The sequence below is a fragment of the Hyla sarda genome, chromosome 4 (genome assembly GCF_029499605.1).
Source record: "Hyla sarda isolate aHylSar1 chromosome 4, aHylSar1.hap1, whole genome shotgun sequence".
NCBI lineage: Eukaryota > Metazoa > Chordata > Amphibia > Anura > Hylidae > Hyla > Hyla sarda.
The window spans coordinates 32726874-32751953 of record NC_079192.1 but is presented as its reverse complement, the minus strand read 5'-3'; the positions used below and the strand labels follow the sequence as shown (position 1 = coordinate 32751953).

The following is a 25080-nucleotide window of genomic DNA, read 5'->3' as shown; positions in this document are numbered from 1 at the left end:
CACAGTGCTCTCTGCTGACATCTCTGTCCATTTTAGCAACCATGTATAGCAGATGCATAGCAGATATATGCTAAGCGCAGCATGGTGGCTCAGTGGTTAGCACTGCTACCTTGCAGTGCTGGGGACTTGGGTTCAAATCCCACTAAGGACAACAATAAATAAAGCGTTATTATTATTATAATAACGTCAGCAGAGAGAACTGTGGTCGTGATGTCATCAGAGAGACTTCCAAAAAGAAAAGAATTTCCTCTCTAGTATTCAGCAGCTAATAAGTACAGGAAGGATTAAGATTTTTTTAATAGAAGTAATTTACAAATGTTTAACTTTCTGCCACCAGTTGAATTAAAAGAAAAAAGGTTTTCATCGGAGAACCCCTTTCATTTGTCAGATTGATCTGGTATTTAAAAAAAAAATTAAAATAATAATAATCTGGGTCACTAAAGAAGATCATCAAAAACTGGCAAATTTTTTGTGTTTTTAGTTTGTGCATGAAAGTGAGTAATGTGCGCCCCATTTTCAAATGTGACACACGCTGCTTTAAAATTAGGCACGTTTACCGAGCAGCCGCTAAATCATATGTACAATAAGCCAATTAACTTGTCAGACTTCACCCTCACAGAGCCGTGACGTGCAGTAACATGGAGCAGTAGAGTGACCTAAAAAACCTCTGTCACAACCCACATGACTGGGAGGCTGGAAAACCTTTTCATGCAACACTTCAGCAGCCCAAGCGTGCAGGGGAGAGGTGGCGTTGTGCCTAATACTAGTCAGCCTTTCATAAGATGGGCGGAGGTCCCTTAGGCTAGGTTCACTCTACGGAATTTCCGCCTGCAATTCCGCTTTGAAATTACAGGCAGAAATTCCGCATACTAAAATGTACAGTGTAGTGAATGGGTTTCTGTTCACAAATTCACACTTCGGAATTTGTGAACGGAAAATAAGCTTGGAAATTTCCGCCTGAAGAATGGCGTTGCTCATTCTTCAGGCGGAAATACTCAGGGAACACATTGCAATCTATTGGAGACTGTAGTGTCCGCGCGGTCCTAGTGCCCACTGATCCAGTCGGCGCTGGCCACACTCAGCATCTCCGGGCGGAAATTTTCTGGCTGGAGATTCCGTAGTGTGAACCTAGCATTAGGGTCTATTCACATGGCAGAATTTCCGCTTGAGGAACTCCGCTTCAAATTAAAGCCCATAGATTTCTATGGGATTCCGCACTTCCTTTCACACTTCTGAATTTCCGCTTGCGGAATTCCGCAAGCGGAAATTCAGAAGTGTGAATGAGAGTGCGGAATCCCATAGTAGTCTATGGGCTTGCAAGCAGAAATTCTGCCGTGTAAATAGACCCTTAGGCTGGGTTCACACTGTAGAATTTCTGAACAGAATTTCTGCCGGAGACCAAGCCGGCGGCACTAGGACCGTGCGGACTGCAGTGCCGTCCCCATAGATGTCAATGCATTTCTGAGCAGATCTCCCAAAAGATCTACCCAGATCTATGGGGACAGCAATGCAGTCTGCTCGGTCCTAGTGCCGCCGGCTAAATCTCCTGCAGATATTCTGCCCAGAGATTCTGTAGCGTGAACCTAGCCTTAGGCTGGATTCACACTGCAGAATTTCTGGGCAGAATTTCTGCCGGAGATCGAGCCGGCGGCGCTAGGACCGAGCAGACTGCATTGCTGCCCCCATAGACGGCAATGCATTTCTGGGTGGATCTTTTGGGAGATCTGTTCAGAAATGCATTGCCATCTATGGAGATGGCAATGTAGTCCGCGCGGTCCTAGTGTCGCCAGCTCTATCTCCAGCAGAAATTCTGCCCAGAAATTCCACAGTGTGAACCGTGGATCCGTTTTCAGCAATATGCTCGTGGATACGACTAGAAAAATGAGAAAAAGTGTTAGTTTTTTTCCTTTTTTCAAAAAAACAGCACCACATGTGTCCATAGGCTGAGTTTGGTACTGCAGTTCAACGCTATGGCTAAATTTTTGCCCAGGTGGACATTCTGGGTGAGATTTTTCAAAAACTATCCAGAGGAAAAGTTGCCCAGTTGCCCATAGCAACCAATCAGATCGCTTCTTTCATTTTTAACAAGGTCTCTGCAAAATGAAAGTAGCGATCTGATTGGTTGCTATGGGCAACTGGGCAACTTTTCCTCTGGAAAGGTTTTGATATATCTTGTTTTGCAAACGCTGACAAATTGATGTGTGGGCTACATAGACGGCAATGCATTTCCGAGAGGATTCAGCTAAAAAAAATAAACATGTTAAGGGTCGGAACACGGTACGTTTTGGCCCCCTTTAATCGTATCTGTCGGTATCCCGCCGAAAAACGGGAGGCCGATGTATACTGTAAACGGGAGCAGCGTACGCCATTCACTTTTGCTGCTGAACAGAGTCACCCCTAGTGACTCCGTTCAGGACATAGAGGGAGATTTATCAAAACCTGTGCAGAGGAAGAGTGGTGCAGTTGCCCATAGCAACCAATCAGATTGCTTCTTTCATTTTCCACAGGCCTCTAAAGAGGCCTGTGGAAAATGAAAGAAGCAATCTGATTGGTTGCTATGGGCAACTGCACCACTCTTCCTCTGCACAGGTTTTGATAAATCTCCCCCATAGTCTCTATTTTAGGGTACGTTCCCACACGGCGTATTTTGCTGCGTATTTGGTGCTGCGTATTTTCCTACCCATTGACTTCAACAGAGAAAATAACATACGCAGCAGCAAATACGCAGCAAATACGCCGTGTGGGAATGTACCCTAAAGCGCACTCATGACTGGGGCTGTTGTGCTTTTGAAATAGCGCAGACGTCCCGAAAGGAGAGACTAGGTGACTCCTTTCGGCCATAGAATTGAATGGGGTCCGCTGCACCCATTAACAGTATACGTCAGCATCCTGTTTTCGGCGGGATGCTGACGGATACGATTAACCGGGGCCAAAACGTAGTGTGTTTCTGCCCTAAGGCTGGGTTCACACTGCAGAATTTCTGCCAGAAATTCCGCAGTGTGAACCTAGCCTAATCCTTTCTGCATAGTTTGGAATTCGAATTTCTGCCGTGCGCACAATGCAGTAGAATCCCATTAAAAACAATGGGAGGCCGCTTCACCGAGGCAGTTTTACCCTAGATTCTGCCGTGTGAACGTGTCCTAAAACCAATTGGACCCATGGACACGAGTGCTGTTGTTTTCAGGAAAACCCCAGCCATGTTTGGTCTTATACAGCCCATCTCTTGTAGATTTCCTATTTACATGGCCATGGCCTGTGGATCCGAATGCGATCACTTCCTACATGTGTTCCTGTCCTCAGCCCTTTTGTGTCAGTAATGCGCCCATCATCACAGTGAACACATTTGCTTCCTGAATTAACTCTTCATGAGCGAGCCAAGTGGCAGCCGAACAGTAGTCGCTCCCTGCTGCCTCAGTCGCTGTGGTAAGTACTTTGTGAACTATTTGGGTCAGTTATTTTGTGGTATAAGTTTTTTATTTTTTTTTGTTTGTTTTTGCATTTGTTGAGGAATTTAAAGAGCTTGTGCTCATGTGTGAGAGGCTTGAGGAAGCTGTGGTGTCTGGGCCCTGATAAGCTGAGTAATTTGAGACCGGTGGGGTGTGGGGTGAGGTATTGTGTTAAGTTTTTAAAGAGGGCAAAGGGCTCAGAGACCTGAGGAGGAGAGAGCAGAGAGGAGCCGGTCTGCAGGGTGCACGGTAAGGAATGCTTTCTTTTGCTTTCTATCCTTATGCAACCATTAGGCTAAGTTTCCACTTTGTTTTTTTTCTGGCAGTTTTTGGATTTCTGCCACTGCAGTTTTTGAGCCAAAGCCAGAAGGGTATTCAAAAGGAATAGGACATATAAAAGAAGGACTTATACTTCTCCTCCCTTATGGATCCACTTCTGACTTTGGCTCAAAAACTGCAGTGGCAGATCGCCAAAAACTGCCAGAAAAAAACCAAGTGGAAACGTAGCCTAATACTGTATTTTTATTATTTCTATATACTGTGTTTTAAGGGTTGTGTTTAGTTCTTGACATAATACATTAAATACTATAGGTGTTGGTTTTAAGCAGTTATGGGACTACAAGTGCTAGCAAGTCACGCTAGGTTGTCCCAGCATTTGTAGTTTACAGCAGCAACATAGATGCTTGTAAGTGAAGTTTACTATAGCGCCTCCTATCCATAAAAACACACAACCTGTACTCTATTGTTTATATCCCTATCGTGACAGCAGCTGTAAAGTGGTATTTTAAAGAGGAGTCCTGGGGTTGTATATAGGATGCAAAGATGTGCTGTAATATATGTATGTATGTATATAGATATATATATATATACACACACACACAGTGATCCCTCAACTTACAATGGTCTTTTCTGGACCATTGTAAGTTGAAACCAGACTCAACATACAATGCTTTGGACAGTCCAGATCTGTGAAACCTGTCAATGAACTGACCAATTAGAATGGGCATTCACTGGTAAAACCCCTGTATTACTGAAGTGTATGCACTGACTGGTGTCTGGTAGCGCCCCCGACAGTACAGGGAGGTATTACATGTTCTGTACTCTTTACCTGTACCAGGGTTACCTGCTCTTTTAGACACCAGGTGGGGGCGACTCCATGTTGCTTTTTTAGGACACTGTGTACTGTACAGGACTCCGAAGAAGCTTCTGTCCTCTACATAGACCAGTGTTTCCCAAGCAGGGTGCCCCCAGCTGTTGCAAAACTACAACTCCCAGCATGCCCGGACAGCCTTTGGCTGTCCGGGCATGCTGGGAGTTGTAGTTTTGCAACAGCTGGGGGCTCCCTGCTTGGGAAACACTGACATAGTCAGTGATTTACAGCTCCCAGTGTTACCTGCTCTTTTAGACACCAGGTGAGGGCGACTCCATGTTACTTTTTTAGGACACTGTGTACTGTACAGGATCCCGAAGAAGCTTCTGTCCCCCCTTTGGCTGTCCGGGCATGCTGGGAGTTGTAGTTTTGCAACAGCTGGAGGCTCCCTGCTTGGGAAACACTGACATAGACAGTGATTTACAGCTCCCAGCAGATCTTTCTTACTTTTATATGTAAGGATTTGCTTTTATCTATGTTAGTTATCTACTTATTTTTATTTAATTCTCACTTTTTCCTAGTTTTGGATGACATTTTGGTGCCTTTAGAACCAACTACCAGGTTTCCATAGAGTTCTGGTCTCAACATACAATGGTCGTCCCAGAACCAATTAATATTGTAACTTGAGGGACCACTGTGTGTGTATGTATATATATGTGTGTGTGTGTATGTGTGTGTGTGTGTATATATATATATATTATATTATACAGCAGTGTTTCCCAACCAGTGTGCCTCCAGGAGTTGCAAAACTACAACTCCAAGCACTCCCGAACAGCCTTTGGCTGGAGGCACACTGCTTGGAAAACACTGTAGATATGGTCAGTACGGTGCGGATTATAAGTTTGCTTATAGTACTAGTATTTCCTAGGGAAGATGTGTAGTCGCCTGGGATGCTCCTTTTATGGATGACTTTTTTTTATATTTGTATAGTGAAGCACTTCTCCTTCCCACATGACTCTACGTGAACAGAACCTGTCTCACCGCACACATTTCCCTCCCCTTTTAATAATGACCTTTCTTTACATGGCACCAGCACTTTTTTTTTTTCACAAGAAACTTGGAACGTGCAAAAATACTTAATAAAACAAATGCCAAATTCCTTAAATCCACGACCAACGGAACATAATAATCTGGATTATGAGATGGCATAGAAAAGCGAACTTACAGTAAATTCGATTCGTCACAAACTTCTCGGCTCGGCAGTTGATGACTTTTCCTGCATAAATTAGTTCAGCTTTCCGGTGGGCTGGAAAAGGTGGATACAGTCCTAGGAGACTCTTTCCTAGGACTGTATCCACCTTTTCCAGCCCACCGGAGCACCTGAAGGCTGAACTAATTTACGCAGGAAAAGTCAGCAACCGCCGAGCCGAGAAGTTCGTGACGAATCGAATTTACTGTAAGTTCGCTCATCTCTAGCCATAACGTTCACTTAAAATAAAAATTCCCTAAGGACAGGATGTAAAATGTGTCCTAACTCGTTCTTACTGTTCTGTCTTGACTTGTGACATTCCACATTGTATTGTAGCTCTATTTCAGGAGGCAGGGCCATATTTACCGTTAGGCTATGTTCACGTGCCAGAATTTTGCAAGGAGATTCCGCAGCAGCAGAGTCCCATTGAGTTCAATGAGATTCTGCTGCACTGTGCACGTTGCAGAATTTCTGTGCCAGAAACGTATGGCGCGGAAATGCAAATTCTGCAGAAAGAAGGGACATGTCGGTACTTTTTGCAGACTCCGCACGAAATGGATTGCCGTCTAGAAGACTGCTCATTGCTAAGCACTTCTAGCGTCAGCATGAAGTCTGTATGGAGATTTTCTGTGCGGACATTTTGGCGTGTGAACATAGCCTTAGGCACCATTGTGCCTGTGCCTAGGGCAGCACTTAATTTTTAACCTATGTGGAAATTCCGCTTGTGGCCGACTCCCATTGATCTTAATGGGATTTTGCTGCGAAATGCACACAAGGTTTAGTAGGGAAACTTCCAGTAAGGGATTGGAGGCTGCCTGACATTGCCACAGGACTCTGCTCCCACACCAATCAGGGCCATTGATCCTCTGGGGGACATTTCAGACCCATGGCATGAACTACCACCACCATCATGTGCTGGGCTCCCGAGGCTGCCCCGAGGAACAAAGTGATGGCAATGCATGCCGAGGGGAGCTATCTGAAGCACCTGCAAAAGATCGGTGACTTTGATTGGCGCGCTGGCAGAGAGAGGCTTAAATTCGGTAACAAGGTTTGATATGCTGGTGTATCTCCGACTCTTCTATAGAGATTCATGGAGGTGGTGGTAGACACCGCTCTGTGATTTAGAAGCGCCAGGGCAATGGGACGGAGATCGTGGGAGGTCCCTTCAGTAGACCTATGTAATGATACCCTTATCCCCTGTCCTGTGGTACGGGATAAGTAGTCAGTTATCAGAATTCCCTTTTAAGGGTAGGGTCACATGTAGCTTATTTGACGTTGCGGATGCACGTCCCTAGAGTGTGCCTCCTGCTTTGACTTCTCATGCACAATGTACTCGCAGACATTGCGGTCACTCCCCCCTGCTCCTTGAGCTAGGCAGAGAGTGCCCTTAAAAGGTTACTCCGTTCCCCAGCATCCGGAACTCAATGTTCCGAACGCTGTTTGCGGGCTTCCGTGTTCATGCCCACCCCCTCGTGACGTCACGACCCGCCCTCTCAATGAAAGCCTATGGGAAGGGCGCGCAACGGCCGTCACACCCCCTCCCATAGACTTGCATTGAGGGGGCGGGGCTTGATGTTGCGGGGTGTGACGTCATGAGGGGGCGGGTGTGAACACAGAAGCCCACACCCAGCGTTCGGAACATTGAGTTCCAGACGCTGGGGAGTGGAGTAACCCTTTAATGTCTGTGAGTACAATGCGTTGCGACTCATAGATCCCTGCGTGTCTGCTTGTAGAGGCGGATTGCTGCTACAAGCAGACAAAGCAGGACATCATGGGCACAGCAGGAGGCACACTCTAGGGACGGTCAGTAGTGGTTCCGCAGTGTTAAATACGCTGCGGATGTGCTACGTGGGACCTTACTCTAAATCTCCGACTGCCTGCACAACAACACTGTTTCCAGAAGATTGGGGAATTTTCACAAGGAAATTCCGTAGTGTGAATGGGGCCTAATACACGTGAGTCAGAAATACTGTGAAATGAGAAGTTATGGAGGATTTGTGATTGACCACAGTCTTTTGAGGATGGGGGGGGGGGGTTGTATTTAAAATGTCTAATATACCATGAGATGTGAATAAGGTCCAGGAAGCATGACAACAAGAGCTAACACTCTAAAGCTGGTCACGGGATTTATATAATCTGTATGCCACCCCATTACCTGCTGTATCATGCATTGTGCTGCCTTCGCAATGTATTTTACATGCTTGGCACTCAGCAGGGTCTGTTCCTTTAAGACCCTCCATTTTCTTGAAGCCTAGAGGCGGGCCTTCTCTCTAAAACATAGGGCTAGCTCCGGCATGTCTCATTCATTCCAGCTCCAGCAACCACAGTGACCAGATCCACAGGACTTCTTAAAGCTAATACAGACTGCAAATCTGATAAATACCAAAGCCTGTGATTTTACCGCACTTTCATTATATCTCAGTAAAGATTACATCAGTTAAGCAACCAGCGCGTCTTTCCTTGAGATTCGGTATAAACTTGATGTGAAGCTGTGTCCACGAGACAGCGGAGACATTATAGTAAAAAGGCTTTTAAAACGTTATCAGAAGCAGTTAATCAGCTTTGAATCGTCCGCAGCAGTAAAAAAGACTCATAAATCCTGTGCCCTGCAGTCTGTGTCGGAGTCAAGGCGCGAAGCACTAGAAAGTGAAACTAATTCTCTCACGTGCTATAACACCGCTGTGCTGTGTCCAGTCATCATCATTATCTAGCTGCCAGCTAAATCAAGATGCAGAACCCAGAGAACAGCACTCTGACAGTTAACCCTCAATGCTCCTATAAAGAGGAAGACACCTTGCCAAGAAGTAGATCTAGGTGCACAACATTGTCTAGAGCGTCCAGTCAAACAAATCTAACTTCGGTTAGCGCCGATGCATCAAGATTTAAACGCCATAGTTCTAGACACTCAAGCACCACCAGCCTGTCATCCGCTAGCGCCATAGCAACTAAGGCAAGAGCGAAAGCAGAGGCAGCTTGTTCAATGGCGTCCTATGCAAAGCAGGAAGCTGAATTGATGAAAGAACAAGCAAAAAGTGAATCTGAAGCACTTAGAAGAAAAGCTGAATTGATGAAAGAACAAGCTGAAGCACTTAGAAGAAAAGCTGAAGTGCAAGCATCTTTACACTTACTGCAACAGCAGAAAAACGCTGCAGCAGCCTTAGCCGAGGCAGAAGTTCTCACAAGGGCTGCCGAAGCTCAGTTCGCTGACATAGAAACCCAGATGTCACCCCTCAGCGCAAGCCAACGTACCCGTGAGTACATACAGTCACAAGCAACCATGTACACTGACCAGCAGTTCAATGACACACCAAGGCCATCATTGACTCCACCAGCAATAAGCAACTTTGATTCTACGCAACACTGCAAGACTGAATCAGAACCTCAGGGTAGGAAGTCAAGTGGTCGCATCCTCAGAGACCAATCTGCCAACCTGACAAGAGTGCAAACGGATGCTGATGTACTCCCTCCTCAAGCAAATACAAGTCTGGATTATAGCAGAAAGACTTACAACAGAGGAGAAGAAAGCAGACTTAGTCAAGTACCTCATCAGCCTTACCAGCCGCAGCCATACCCTGAGTTTACACCCAGGAAGTATTCACCAGATGCAGCAAGAGCTACAGAGGTAGCAAGATTCCTGATGCGCCGTGAGATAGTGAGCGCTGGTCTCATGAAATTCGACGACCGTCCAGAAAACTACTGGGCCTGGAAGTCATCTTTCCTAAGCGGTACCCAAGACTTAGATCTGACAGACAGAGAAAAGCTTGATCTGCTCGTCAAATGGCTAGGACCAGAGTCCACTGAGCAAGCCCAAAGAATCAGATCAGTACATGTTCATGATGCAGCAGCAGGACTTGTAATGGTGTGGAGGAGACTAGAACACTGCTATGGGTCACCTGAAGTGATTGAAGATGCTCTTCTGAAGAGGATAGAAAATTATCCAAGAATGACAAACAAAGACAATCAAAAGCTGAGAGGGTTTGGGGACCTACTCTTAGAAATAGAAGCCGCTAAGTCTAGTGGATATCTGCCAGGTCTCTCATACTTAGATACAGCACGTGGAGTTGATCCCATAATCGAGAAACTTCCTTTCAACTTGCAAGAAAGGTGGGTCACTCAAGCATCAAGATACAAGAAAGATCATCGAGTCGCATTTCCACCATTCGCCTTCCTTGCTGAATTCATCGTAGACCAAGCTGAAACACGCAATGATCCAAGCTTTGCTTTCCTGAACAAGAGAACTGCAAGCTCCCCAAAGGTAGAGCAAAAACATCCAACGCCTTACAAAGAACGCAGAGCAACAGTTTCTGTACGGAAGACAGAAGTCTCGCCTGAGTCTGCAGTCAATCAGGAAGACAGCGCAAGTAAGAAAGTTGAGGAGCCAGACAAAATATGTCTAATCCACAACAAGCCTCATCCACTAAGAAAATGTCGCAGTTTCAGAAGTAAGACATTAGAAGAGCGCAAAGCTTACCTTAAAGACAATCACATTTGTTTCAGATGTTGCTCTTCAATTCAGCATCTTGCAAAAGACTGTACAAAAACAATAAAATGCACAGAGTGCAACAGTGACAAACACCTGTCAGCACTGCACCCAGGACCACCACCATGGAAACAAGAAGTTCCAGCAACTCAAGAAGATCATGGTGGGGAGCAAGGCGAGAGTACAACGCCAGCAGTAACCTCAAAGTGTACTGAGATCTGTACAGAGCAGGGCCGCCCCAGATCATGTTCCAAAATATGCTTAGTCAAGGTGTATCCTGCAGGCTTCAGAGAAAAAGCAATCAAGATGTACACAGTCTTGGATGAACAGAGTAACAGATCTCTGGCAAAAACAGAGTTCTTTGACCTCTTCGGTGACAAAGGAAGTCCAACTCCATACACCCTGAAGACTTGTTCTGGAGTTGTAGAGACAACAGGGAGAAGAGCAAACAACTACATCATTGAGTCATTAGATGGAAAGACAAAGGTGACTCTTCCTACCCTCATAGAATGTGATGAGATACCAGACGACAGGTCAGAGATCCCCACACCTGAAGTTGCTAGTCATCACCCCCATCTGGTGCGAATAGCAGACCTGATACCAGCACTAGATCCAGATGCTGCAATCATCCTTCTACTTGGGAGAGATATCCTCAAAGTGCACAAAGTCAGAGAACAGTACAATGGGCCACACAATGCACCATTTGCACAACGCCTTGATCTCGGATGGGTCATCGTTGGAGAAGTATGTCTAGACGGACTCCACAAACCAGAAAAGGTAAATGTCTACAGAACACATCTGTTACAGAATGGTCGTACATCTTGTCTTTGCCCATGTACCAACAGTCTACACATTAAAGAGAGACTTGTAAACCCAACACATCATCCGAGTATCCAGAGGTGCATGGAAGACTTAGCCTCAACTGGAGATACAGATGAACTGGGCTGTAAGGTGTTTGAAAGAACACGAGATGACGACAAGCTAGCACCCTCGGTGGAAGATACTCTCTTCCTTGAGATCATGGACAGAGAAGTCTTCAGAGACAAATCAGGCAGCTGGGTAGCCCCTCTACCCTTCCGGTCACCACGCCATCGCCTTCCTGACAACAAAGTACAAGCAGAGAAACGCTTCACTTCGTTGCAGCACATGCTACAAAGAAAGCCAAATATGAAGAAACACTTCCAAGCCTTCATGCAGAAGATCTTTGATAACGATCAAGCTGAAAAGGCACCACCACTACAAGAGAACCAAGAACACTGGTACTTACCAATATTTGGGGTGTACCATCCTCAGAAACCAGGCCAGATACGGGTAGTATTTGACTCTAGTGCGAAGCACAAAGGCCTCTCACTAAATGATGTCCTTCTCAGCGGACCTGACCTGAACAATACACTCCTTGGAGTACTCATCAGGTTCAGAAAAGAACTCGTAGCAGTGACAGCAGACGTACAACAGATGTTCTACTGTTTCCTTGTTCGTGAAGATCACAGAGACTACTTAAGGTTCCTGTGGTATGCAGACAATGACTTTAACAAAGAAATCACAGAGTACAGGATGAAGGTACATGTGTTTGGAAACAGCCCTTCTCCAGCTGTAGCTATCTACAACCTGAGACGAGCAGCACAACAAGGTGAAAGACATGGTCAAGAAGCCACACAGTTCGTCATGAAGAACTTCTGCGTAGATGATGGACTTGCTTCTTTCTCCAGCAACGAAGAAGCTATCAACGTCCTGAAAAGTACAAGAGAAATGTTGGCAGAATCCAACATAAGACTGAACAAGGTAGCTTCCAACAGCAACAGAGTCATGGAAGCATTTCCAATGGAAGACCGTGCTAAAGACCTCAAAGACTTGGATCTAGGAACAGAATCACCACCCTTGCAAAGAAGTCTTGGGATTAGTTGGGACCTGAAGACTGACAGTTTCACCTTCAGGGTCTCCAGAGAAGAGAAGCCATTCACAAAAAGAGGTGTCCTATCTACAGTCAACAGTCTTTACGACCCCCTGGGGTTCGTAGCACCCATCATCATGCAAGGCAAAGCTCTTTTGAGACAGATCACTACTGAGCAAGAACAAAGTGACTGGGACATACCTCTACCTGAAGAGAAGGAAATGCAGTGGAAGTTGTGGAAAGACTCATTGTTAGAGCTTGAACAACTCAACATCCCTAGACCATACGTATCTGTTTCCTTGTCTGCTACAAAGAGAAGAGAAATATGCATATTCTCTGACGCCTCCACTATGGCTATCGCATCTGTCGCCTACCTTAGGGTAATAGACACTGAGGGACAAAGCCATGTCGGGTTCCTCATGGGAAAATCTAAGCTGGCTCCCAGACCGGCTCACACTGTCCCACGTCTAGAACTTTGTGCTGCTGTCTTAGCTGTAGAAATGGCAGACATGATTACAACAGAACTGGACATCGAGATCCATGCAATGAACTTTTATACAGACAGCAAGATTGTGTTAGGATATATTCACAATGCTTCAAGAAGATTTTATACATACGTGGCCAACAGAGTGACACGTATCAGAAAGTCTACAAGTCCAGAACAGTGGCATTACATCAGCACTGACAAGAACCCCGCTGATCATGGGACAAGACTAGTGCCAGCCGCTGCGCTCAAGCAAACTAACTGGTTTGTAGGTCCATCCTTTCTTCGTAAACCAGAAACCAAAGAAAATACTCAGGTAGAGACCTTTCAGCTCATAGAACCAGATCAAGACAAAGAGGTAAGACCTCAAGTGACAGTTTGTAGGACTATAGTTACAAGAGACAGTCTGGGCGCTCATAGATTTGAAAGGTTTTCTAGCTGGAAGTCGCTGACCCGTGCAATCGGAAAACTTATCTGTCTAGCCAGATCCTCCTGCAGAGCTACCAATACTGATCAGCATAGCAATGACCACCTTGAACAAGCCAAGGTCACGATCATCAGATGCATCCAGCAGGAAGTCTTTAAAGAAGAAATCCAAAGCCTTATGAAAAAGGAAGAGATTTCTCGACACAATACGCTAAAGAAGTTGAACCCTATCCTCGACGAAGATGGAGTGTTAAGAATTGGAGGTCGCTTGTCGGCAGCAGATACAACTATCCAAGAGAGACATCCCTTCATCATACCCAAAAATCATCACATCGCTCTTCTTCTGGTAAGACATTATCACGAGCAAGTCGCACATCAAGGTCGACACTTCACTGAAGGAGCGGTACGGTCAGCAGGGTTGTGGATCATAGGAGGTAAGAGACTAGTCTCCAGTGTGATCAGCAAATGCGTGACCTGCAAGAAGATTAGAGGGAAACTTGAAGTTCAGAAGATGTCAAACTTACCTGCGGACAGACTTTCTTCAGATCCTCCATTCACTCACGTAGGTCTAGACGTTTTTGGCCCTTGGAACATCTCTTCTCGCAAGACCAGAGGAGGCAGTGCCGAGAGTAAACGTTGGGCTGTTCTGTTCTCCTGCCTGAGTACCAGAGCAGTTCACATTGAAGTGATTGAATCTTTATCCACTTCAAGTTTCATCAATGCCTTGAGAAGATTCTTCTCTATCCGAGGACCAGCAAAATTGATTCGTTCAGACCGTGGCACAAACTTTATTGGGGCTTGCAAAGAGTTGAAGATCATTTCTACAGACTCTGAAACAGGTTCCTATCTTCAAAACCAAGGATGCACTTGGACTTTTAATCCTCCTCACGCATCGCATATGGGAGGAGCCTGGGAGAGGATGATAGGAGTAGCTCGTCGCATTCTGGATGCCATGCTCCTGAAGGTTGGGTCTACTCGCCTCACACATGAAGCTTTGACTACGCTATTGGCTGAAGTCATGGCCATTATGAACGCCAGACCTTTGGTTCCAGTGTCCACAGATCCGGAGATGCCGGCAGTCTTGACACCTGCAATGCTGTTGACTCAGAAGATGGAACCAGTGACAGCCCCCACAGGAGACTTTGACCTCAAGGACTTGTACACCAAGCAATGGAAACAAGTTCAAAGTCTTGCGGACATTTTCTGGAAGAGATGGAGACAGGAACACCTGGTGACACTCCAGCCACGCAAGAAATGGCAAGATGACAAGCCCAATTTACAAGTTGGAGACATTGTCTTACTGAAAGACTCTCAGGCCCACAGGAACGAGTGGCCTATTGGACTCATTGTGGGGACTGATCCTAGTAGTGATGCTAGAGTTAGAAAGGTTGAAGTTAGGATTGTTAGACAGGGCATTCCCAAAGTGTATGCAAGACCAATTTCTGAAGTAGTTTTACTCCTGTCCAAGGGTTAGTGGCATAACAAAAAGTATGCCAGGTGGGGAGTGTGCTGCCTTCGCAATGTATTTTACATGCTTGGCACTCAGCAGGGTCTGTTCCTTTAAGACCCTCCATTTTCTTGAAGCCTAGAGGCGGGCCTTCTCTCTAAAACATAGGGCTAGCTCCGGCATGTCTCATTCATTCCAGCTCCAGCAACCACAGTGACCAGATCCACAGGACTTCTTAAAGCTAATACAGACTGCAAATCTGATAAATACCAAAGCCTGTGATTTTACCGCACTTTCATTATATCTCAGTAAAGATTACATCAGTTAAGCAACCAGCGCGTCTTTCCTTGAGATTCGGTATAAACTTGATGTGAAGCTGTGTCCACGAGACAGCGGAGACATTATATGCATTTATATGGGAATAACCGGATGCCAGACTCCTCTGGAGGTGGCTTATCTCCCCTGAGAACTGAAGTGTGGTGGCCAAGTACCGAATGGTGTTTCCCCGTACTTCTCCTGCCCTGTCAGGCAGAGTCTCTCCATGTCCCCAGGGCCCCCTTTATGTATTTTCCCCTGTGTATATAAGTTGTGATATTAATAATGTACTGTTTCTTTAATTGTTATACCATGTGTTGTTACCCAGGAGGCACTAGTGACCAGGTGACCCCTTAATAATTACGCTTGATATTTGCCATTGACAGAAAGTAAAAACATCCCCTTATATTCATGATATGGCCATCCAGACCCATTGATGGGATCAGCCAACCCTAATCGAATGTGTTTCGGGAGTTCAGGTGGAATAGTGTTCAGCTAAGGGGCAACTTTGGGGAAATAACTTTTTTACTTCTATGTTAACATTTTTGCAATTCCTATTGTGGCTCTATATGTGTAAAACAATGGGTTATGGGTGGGATCTACTGACATAGTGTAGGGGGTGTAATGCGCATTTGTATTACATTGCACCTTTGTTTGCTTCTGGTGTTTGTAGTACTTCAAAGGAAAAAATGCAAAGCTTCAACTTCCCTCCTCCAATCTGTTTTGGGTGTAGTAATCTTCTGCAGGTATTTCCTTCCCATCTTAAAAGGTGGTTTATGCATAGTCTTGTTGCCGTGAGCTCCCCCTGACCAGCTGGAGGTGCCGGTCCATAGCACCTAGTTATAGTCTTCATTTGCTAAGACTAGAACAATTTTTACAACATGGGGGGACTGGAGGGGCAAGCTGTGCATAACTAGCTTGCCCCCTGACTGGTGAGCAGTTAAGGGGTTAAGAAATGTACAGGCAAGGTTTTTAGAGCCCTCCCCCGCCTGTAAAACCTGTTGGTAACTATAGGGGTATGTCCCATGGGTGGGGGGGAAGGAGTGCACCAATCAGGGGTGTAATAGTTTCCCGGGCTTTCAGGGGCCCTCCCCTGGGTATTTATAGCTGTGGTGCCTCCCTTCCCCCCTCAATCTACCCAGGACCCGGAGTTTTGCCCTCCCTCCCTTTTTTGTATCTGTGTTTATTGTAAGTCACAGCCTGGAGGTAAGAAGACGGTGAAAGCGGGGTCAATCCGGGGTAGACCTCCACACAGGATAGTGTGGCAGCACCTCTCGGGTTGGCAAGAAGCCAATCGGTGTCTTTGTTACAATTAAATTGTTATTTATATAAATAATTTTATAAATAAAGCTGTGGCCGATCCCCACCCACGGAAAAGTTGAATTGTTGTTGTGTCAGTTATTATTTAATTAATTATTGTAATAAGGGGGAGGGGTAGTTATAGCCTGCTAGGAGCTAATTGGGTCTCAACAGTCATATTAACAATAATGTTGGTGTAAGGTAGCAAAGATTTTACCCCAGTTTGCTTTGTGTATTGTTTGCACAGTTGCTTAAAATTTACTAAAAAGGTGCATGGGACTTGATCAATCTCGCTCAATTATAGAAACCAGTGAGCTGCAGAGATAGATTTAAGCTTTGTGCTCCAGCATCTGACCCTTTTGTGCGTGTCCTATTAGATGGTGTAGGCTTTGTGCAAAAAAAAAACTTCTAAATTGAATTTGCGCAAATAAATTGCGCAAAATTTGTAGGGACATTTTAAAGCATTGAAGTGGTGTAAAGCCAAGGATAAATGCCCCCCATGGAATGGAGTGATGGTAGATCCCCCCCCCCCCCCCTGCCCCTCCTCCTAAAATGGTATTTGACCAAGGAGGACTTGTTGAAAACTAGCTAAACACGTAGTCATGTGTCAGTGTTTAAGCTGACCGATAAGAATTCTGCTGCCCTAGCGTCATGTGACTGGGTGCGATGATAAACAATGGGGCTGGGTGCACTGAGAAGTGGCCGGTGTATTACCAGAAAACTCAACTAGAAAGCATAACAATGATACTGGTACAAACTAGTGTTGGTGCAGATTGTTGTTTACCCAATGGAATAAAGGTGGCCATGCGTCCTGCATAGCTGTTGGCCAAAGACACCCTAACCGATGAGCTTCATGAATCTGTGACTTAATACTTTAGATGCCGTGATCGGCATTAATCATTGGGTCTAAAGGGTTAATGACGGGCAGAGCCTCATTCGCAGGGAGTGTCTGGCCACTGATACTGACCCTATGAAGCGAGTGCAGCTCTTGTGCTCACTACATAATCGTTTAACATTCCAGGGCATACATTTACATCCTAGTGTGTCAACTCCGAAACAAAGGCGTACATGAACCCCTAGATGACATTAGGTCTTATTAAGCAAATTTAAAAAAAAAAAAAGTGCCCAGGCTGTGTCTCCTTTTGTAGCCTCCGGTATCTTGGCGCCCGATCTCGGTGCTGAACTTCGCTTCCCGAAGCTGCCGACAATACGTCACACTGCTGCTCAGCCAATTGGCGGCTGAGGTGGGACACATGTACCTGTTCTTCTCTTTTTTGTCAATGGGTTTTATGTAATTTTGGCAAAACAAAGTCAATTTTTGTGTTTTGAAAACAAATTGAGAACTTTGCGCAGAAATTTGCTACTTTTTTTTTTTCCCACCACTTTTCTGGTAAAGGCATTCCCCCAAATGATCTTCAATAAGATTACATGATGGGTGGTAATATCACTCATGATATGCTTAGATACAACTGCACAGTATTTGGAGGGGCAAGCTGTGCATAACTAGCTTGCCCCCTGACTGGTGAGCAGTTAAGGGGTTAAGAAATATACAGGCAAGGTTTTTAGCCCCCTCCCCCGCCTGTAAAAACTTGTTGGTAACTATAGTGGTATGTCCCATGGGTGGGGGGGGAAGGAGTGCACCAATCAGGGGTTTAATAGTTTCCCGGGCTTTCAGGGGCCCTCCCCTGGGTATTTATAGCTGTGGTGCCTCCCTTCCCCCTCAATCTGCCCAGGACCCGGAGTTTTGCCCTCCCTCCCTTTTTTGTATCTCTGTTTATTGTAAGTCACAGCTTGGCGGTAAGAAGACGGTGAAAGCGGGGTCAACCCGGGGTAGACCTCCACACAGGACGGTGTGGCAGCACCTCTCGGGTTGGTAAGAAGCCAATCGGTGTCTTTGTTACAGTTAAAATGTTATTTATATAAGTAATTTTATAAATAAAGCTGTGGCCGATCCCCACCCACGGAAAAGTTGAATTGTTGTTGTGTCAGTTATTATTTAATTAATTATTGTAATAAGGGGGAGGGGGAGTTATAGCCTGCTAGGAGCTAATTGGGTCTCAACAGTCTTATTCTGTAGCTAACTAATGGTATTTAAAAATGAGCTCTTTTGCATAAATGCTAGAAATGTTCTATTTTGTCTCTTCTTTCCACACAGGTCCAAAATGGAGAAGCTTGTTGTCCTCTGGACTCTCCTGCCCTGTATTAATATGATGACCCTCTCAAACCCCATAAAGGACAGTACTCCCTCTCTACGCTTTGCTGTCATTGGTGACTGGGGTGGACTGCCGCTTCCCCCATACTACACCAAGCAAGAAACGCTGGTCGCAGCCGAGCTCGCCAATACTGTATCCAAGTGGGGCGCTGACTTTATTGTGTCTGTGGGTGACAACTTCTACTATGACGGTGTGCAGGATGTGGAAGACTACCGATTTCAGGTAAAGAAACAAAATGTATTACTGGTGGTAAATAGAACTGGGCTGGACAACTGTATTTCGAACTGTCGTCTGTGTCCAGAGCAATGGAAGCCTAAAGTCTGCAACCGCAAAGTCAGCCAAAGTCATCTTCATGTCAATTGTCAAGTCTTCTATATAGTCACCGTGGCCTGCACTAAAGTGTCTTTACCTACTGCAAGTCCCAGCAAGCCTGCGAGGTCCCCCAGTGTCACTGGTCACCTCCTTGGGATATTGGCTGTACTGTATAGACTGTATCACCGGTCTACCCTCAGTAAAGCTACTTTTTGTCCGTAAATTGGCATCGGTGTCTTCATTGCCCCCGTGCCTAGCCCAGGACCAGCGGTATTACCTTTTTTGGGTGGTTAAGGCTAAACCACGCCATGGCGTCACTACAAGAAGGGGTTAATAACATCTGCCCCCAGGGTTACAACCTCTGCCCTACATTGCACCCTCACACGCCACAAGTGTCTATTTTGGATATTTTGCTCACAAATCCCTTTATGCTGCTCACTCACTGCTCAGGAAGGGGCGTGTCCATGGCAAGCCATGCATTCACTTCCTCCCTGAGTCTGCTGTGCTGGGTCTCTTTATCCCATCATTGCAGGCTGCTCTCTAACCCCTTTTCATGCTGTAGTCTGACAGGACAGGAGTGAGCACAGAGGAGTGCTAGTTCCGCCCTCACTTCCTGGAATTTGTCCCAGCCTGTGCTTCATCTGGGACAAAGATGATGCTGCAGCCAGACAGGATTATGTTCTAGATGGTATGGGGACCCCTAGTGGTCTTCTTTTATATGCCATGATTTCATTGTTTTTTTGGTTTTTTTTTATGAAGTATATAAAAAGGTTAATGGGTTTTCCAAGATGTACAACCTATAAAAGTTTTTTGACAATTTGTTCCTTAGACGGCGTGCGTGCCATCCCCATGGTGTGCTTTACTGTTTTGCCATGTTTTGTTTTATTATACTTAAAACTTAAAAAAAAAAACTTTAAATGATTAAAAAATAAAAATAAATTTTGATTCTGATATTGCCCATTTGGGTTCAGTTTAACTGCAATCCACTAACAGGCATGTGACCTAACAGCGCATCTCTAAATGTCATCTAAACTCCCACAATGCACTGCGCTATAGGAAAAGGAAACCAGCAGAATTCTGAAATCAACTTTATCTTGATGAGGAAAACAAAGTAGTTAAAGTGACTTTTTAAAGTTTTCTATTCTTTCATAAATAAAGTTTTAACCAATATATAATGAAAGGTTTTAACGAACTTTGTGCTTCAGTGTCTCACTATTCCATATGACAGCAATCAGAAGCTACACCAGTGTTCACCAACCAGGGTGCCTCCAGCTGTTGCAAAACCACAACACCCAGCACGCCCGGACAGCCGAAGGCTGTCCGGGCGTTCTGGGTGTTGTGGTTTTGCAACAGCTGGAGGCACCCTGGTTGGTGAACACTGAGCTTGTATATGGATTTGTCAGTACTAACCCCTGTGTGTAATTTTATTCCCCATTCAGAAAACATTTGAGAATGTGTTTGATGCAGAGTCGCTTCTCCCCATCCCTTGGTATGTTGTCGGTGGCAACCACGACCACAAAGGAAACATCACAGCTCAGATTGCTTACTCCAATGTGTCTTCTCGCTGGTAATGCTAACAATACTACCCGTTCATTTTTCGTGTCGTCATTGTATTTTCTTTATTATTAAAGAGTAGTATGGTGCAGGACAATTTTTTATAAGAGTCTAAACGTGGGGGGGTCCAACCGCTGGAACCCCTCGCGATCTCCTGCACAGCCCCCCGACCTCCTCGTGCAGGGCGTGATCTCTGCTTTGTGTATGGAGACTGTCAACCCCAGCACGAAGCGATGGCTGACACACCTCCTCCATATATCTATATATTGAAGCCTGAGATACATGAATGCTCTATCTCCGACTCTTCCATAAATATGCACGTAGGGGGGCCCAGCATTCAGACCCCCTTTATCCTTTTGGATAGGAGATAAATTGTCCTGCACCTTAGTACTCCACTGGCCAGCGTTTGGAACATTTTTAAGTTTCAAACGCTGTGTGCTCGCTGCGGGGGTTGGCCACGCCCCCTCAATGCAAGTCTATGGGAGAGGGCGTGACTGCCACCACATCCTCCCATAGACTTGCATTGAGGGGACGAGGCCTGACGTCACAAGGGAGCATGGCTGACCCCCGCAGCACGCACACAGCGTTCGGAACATAAATGTTCCGAATGCTGGCCAGTGGAGTACCCCTTTACCCCTTTTCAGTCTGGCAACGAACCCGGATACAGTGCAAAAAATGAGCCGACCGGAGTCACTATCTGACTCCAGCCGGCTCATTCAAATGAATGAGATCTGGGCCGGGTCCGGCTGGGATACAGGAGCCCCCGGATCAGGTCCCCATATGAACAAAACGTGGTGTGAATGCACTCTAAGCTTGGTTACATATTTTTATTAAAAAAAAATTCCCTTTTTTTTATTTTTCCTGATGTAATTAAGGCATGTTTGAGGGGGGGATAACAATCAGAATTTAGGATTATGCTATTAATTAACCCCCGCCTCCCTCCATACAGGAAATTTCCACATTTGTACTATGATCAGTCCTTCAACATCCCAAACACCAATGTGTCTGTGAAACTTCTGATGCTTGACACCATAACCTTGTGTGGGAACTCCGACGACTTTCTGGGCGGTCAGCCGTTGGAGGCAGCAAATCCCAGGTTGGCAGAGGAACAACTAGACTGGCTGATGGAGAAACTGCAGAGCTCTAAGGATGAATACTTGCTAGTGGTCGGGCACTACCCTGTGTGGTCAATAGCAGAGCACGGGCCTACCACCTGCCTCCTTCACCATGTCGAGCCTCTGCTAAAGAAGTACAACGTGACTGCTTATCTTAGTGGACATGATCACAATATGCAGGTAAGTGTTTTTGTGTTTGACATCCAAAAATAATGCCTACACACTGTTTTTTTTATGCTTTGGACAATCCTTTCATATTAGAAGGGCCCATTAAGAAGAAAAAAAAAATATAAAAATAAATAAATAAATATATATATATATATATATATATATATATATATATATATATACACACACACAGTGGTCCCTCAACATACAATGGTAATTCATTCCAAACGACCCATCATTTGTGGAATCCATCGTATGTTGAGGGATCCGTGCAATGTAAAGTATAGGAAGCTGTACTCGCCTGTCCCCGCCGCTCCGGACCAGGTCCTCACCGCTCCCGATGCTGTCCCAGGGGCTCCCGATGCTGTCCCGCTGCTCCTGTGTCTTCTTCGCGATCCTCCGGCTTCTTCTGCAGGGTCCAGGCCTTGCTTTCTGGTGACGTTATTACGCTGCTGCGCCGGCGCGGCGTGCGTAGTGACGTAATAACGACGCCGGAAAGCGAGGCCCGGACCCTGGAGAAGATGCACAAGACACCGGAGGATCGCGAAGTGGACCCGGAGCAGCGGGAATAGGTAAGTGAACCTGCCAGGGATGCTTAAACTGCTATCTGGCAGCAGCTTAAGCATTTTGCGCTGTCGCATAGCAGTTAATGCGATGGCCCCGACATATAAAAGCATCGTATGTCGATTTTATCATATGTCGGGGCCATCGTAGGTCGGGGGGTTACTATATATTTGAGTAGCCATATTAGTCCAGTAATGCAGATGCAAAATCATAAAATGTTGCAGTATCCTGTAATACCTTTTTTATTGGACTAACAGCATTTTGTAGAGAAGCTTTCAGGATTCCTCCTTATTTCAAATCAAAAGCAAATCTGAGCTCACAAGCAGAAGACACAGGTTACATCTCACAAATATGCAGGGGTTAAGACAATAGATGTGGAGAATTCACACTTAGATGGGCCATAAATTGTCCTGCTATAGGAGCATAGACTTAAAGGGGTTATCCAGGAAAAACCTTTTTTTTATTTTTTTTATTTTTTATTTTTTTATATATAAACTGGCTCCAGAAAGTTACAGTTTTGTAAATGACTTCTATTAAAAAAAATCTTAATCCTTTCAGTACTTATGAGCTTCTGAAGTTAAGGTTGTTCTCTTCTGTCTAAGTGCTCTCTGATGACACGTGTCTCGGGAACCACCCAGTTTAGAAACAAATCCCCATAGTAAACCTTCTAAACTGGGCGGTTCCCGAGACACGTGTCATCAGAGAGCACTTAGACAGAAAAGAACTCTACTTCAGAAGCTCATATGTACTGAAAGGATTAATATTTTTTTATAGAAGTAATTTACAAATCTGTTTGTTTAACTTTCTGGAGCCAGTTGATGTATAAAAAATTTTTTTTGCCTGGGATAACCCCTTTTAATACTGCCTAGAAAGGGTTCAAGGTGCATTACATATGGAGTTTACACACCTCAAACTATAAATTTTAAACAACTACTAAGACGTGGTCTCAAATGGCTGGAGGTGCTTAACCCCAAAATGTAGTTGTGCATTTATACAGGGGGAGCAGATCCTGCCCTTGTCTGTTGCTAGGGACGATCCCCAGCATAAAAATGCATACAATGGGGGATGCCTGCAGCGGACTACAAGTGCCATAATAGAATCCTACACCAGATAGCCGATGTGTAACAATTAGAATACAGGAATATGGGTGCACTACTATGGTAGATGTATACAGTGACATTGGCCAACCCTCAACACTGATGAATATATGCAAAAAAATAAAAGAATAAAATATATATATATATATATTAAAATTTTAATTTCATTGCAGTGCCCCCACAATATAAAGTATTGCATGGTGCCCATTAAAATAGTTGAATTGTCCATGTAATGTATAAACATGGTGGGTCCTATATTTGGTGCTCTCAGTAATAAGGGCCACTCCAAATTTCTCAATTAAGTATTTACAACTAAAGTTGTTTCTGTCAGTGGTCCCAAACTGTGGACCTCCAGCTGTTGCAAAACTACAACTCCAACCATTGGCTGTCTGGGCATGCTGGAAGTTGTAGTTTTGCAACAGCTGGAGGTCTACAGTTTGGAGACCACTGGTTTATGTGTATGATGACCACAACATGATGACTGTTCTGCTTTTTTCTCAGTACCTTCAGGACGACAGCGGCATTGGATACGTGCTCAGCGGAGCAGGAAACTTCCTTGAAAGCTCTCGTAAACACGAGGAGAGTGTTCCCGAAGGATACCTGCGTTTTTTCCTGGGTGATATGGAGCCTGCGGGGAGCTTTGTGTACATGCAGGTCACACCTAAAGAAATGAACATAACATATATACAGTCAGGAGGAAAAAGTCTATTCCAAACTACCCTACGTCCCCGTAATCTATAGGCTCCTCTGCTTTATGTGCATTACTAATGTAGCTCCACATCTCCCCTACAGGTCTTATCCGTGATCAAACAAGCTGCTGATTTTAAGTTATGTGCCATTTTATGATCTAATGTTCATTTTAAAATTTTAAACGTTTTCCAGAATCTTTAAGTTTCTCTGTTCCCTTTCACATCACGGTTGCAGCAGTTTTAAAGGGCTAAGCAGCGGTGTCCAAGCTGTTGCGACAGTACAGTATGGTCCGCAGGACATAATAGGGATTGTAGTTTCGCTACAGGGTTTTGATCACTGGGATCGAGCTTTACTGGAGACATCACAAAGTAGTTTAAAGGGGTACTCCACTGGGAAACTTTTTTTTTTTTTTTTTTTTTTTTTTTTTTAATCAACTGGTGCCAGAAACTTAAACACATTTTATAAATTACTTCTATTAAAAAATCTTAATCCTTCCAGTACTTATCAGCTGCTATATGATCCACAGGAAGTTATTTTATTTTTTTGAATTTCCTTTCTGTCTGACCACAGTGCTCTCTGCTGACACCTCTGTCCATGTCAGGAACTATCCAGAGCTGGAGAGGTTTCCTATGGGGATTTGCTCCTACTCTGCTGACACTTCTGTCCATGTCAGGAATTGTTCAGAGAGCACACTGGTCAGACAGAAAAGAAATTCAAAACAAAAAAGAACTTCCTGGGGAGCATACAGCACCTAAGTACTGGAATGGTTAAAAATTTTATATAGAAGTAATTTACAAATCTGTTTTTAACTTTCTGGCACCAGTTGTTTAAAAAAAAAAAAAATTATAATAATTCAGTGGAGTACCCCTTTAACATTATGTTCACACGGCTGAATTGATTTCAATGGGATTCAGCTGAACTGTCCACACAGCGGAATCTAGCGAGCTGTACGCTTGGGGGGGGGGGGGGGGGGGGGTAGAAGTTCCAAACCTTTTCTGATGCATACAAAATTGTTCTGCAATCTTTAAGCATTTTAAAAAGTAAAGGACAAATCCGAAATATTTAAGAACCTTTGATCGGGTAGCTTTCTGCGGACAAATCTGATTTGTCTGAATTACCGGGCATTAGGACTTCAGTCTGTTTTTATCTGGCATTACATTTGGACACTTGTCCAGGGGGTGATCACCGAATGTTTTCGTTGCCAAACAATTAATGTTACTTTCCTTGTTGAGGTTATGTT

At 44.9% G+C, this 25080-nt stretch overlaps 2 protein-coding genes across 3 annotated transcripts in view; one reads left to right on the top strand and one right to left on the bottom strand.

Moving 5' to 3' along the window:
* Positions 1-25080, bottom strand: part of LYL1 (LYL1 basic helix-loop-helix family member) — a 189860-nt gene that overhangs the window by 143895 nt on the left and 20885 nt on the right. Inside the window, exon 2 of the mRNA XM_056570442.1 lies at positions 23655-23811. The gene's annotated coding sequence lies outside the window, so the exon portion shown is untranslated. The remainder of the gene's footprint in view (positions 1-23654; positions 23812-25080) is intronic.
* On the top strand, positions 2641-24269 carry ACP5 (acid phosphatase 5, tartrate resistant). Of its 2 annotated transcripts, XM_056570439.1 has the most exons (6): positions 2641-2823; positions 3230-3423; positions 18283-18562; positions 20092-20219; positions 21156-21501; positions 23652-24269. In XM_056570439.1, exons 3-6 carry the CDS (start codon positions 18290-18292, stop codon positions 23889-23891), a joined length of 987 nt encoding a protein of 328 aa, XP_056426414.1. In that variant the 5' UTR covers positions 2641-2823; positions 3230-3423; positions 18283-18289; the 3' UTR covers positions 23892-24269. The 2 variants fall into 2 exon arrangements, with proteins under 2 accessions (XP_056426414.1, XP_056426415.1); XM_056570440.1 differs by lacking the exons at positions 2641-2823; positions 3230-3423 and adding an exon at positions 3584-3695.

Excerpts from the sequence above, each read along its gene's own strand:
- ACP5 (XM_056570439.1), top strand. The coding sequence starts at position 18,290 with ATGGAGAAGCTTGTTGTCCTCTGGACTCTCCTGCCCTGTATTAATATG. Across the intron at positions 18,563-20,091 it reads TGGAAGACTACCGATTTCAG|AAAACATTTGAGAATGTGTT; the intron begins GTAAAGAAACAA and ends TTCCCCATTCAG. Across the intron at positions 20,220-21,155 it reads TCCAATGTGTCTTCTCGCTG|GAAATTTCCACATTTGTACT; the intron begins GTAATGCTAACA and ends CCCTCCATACAG.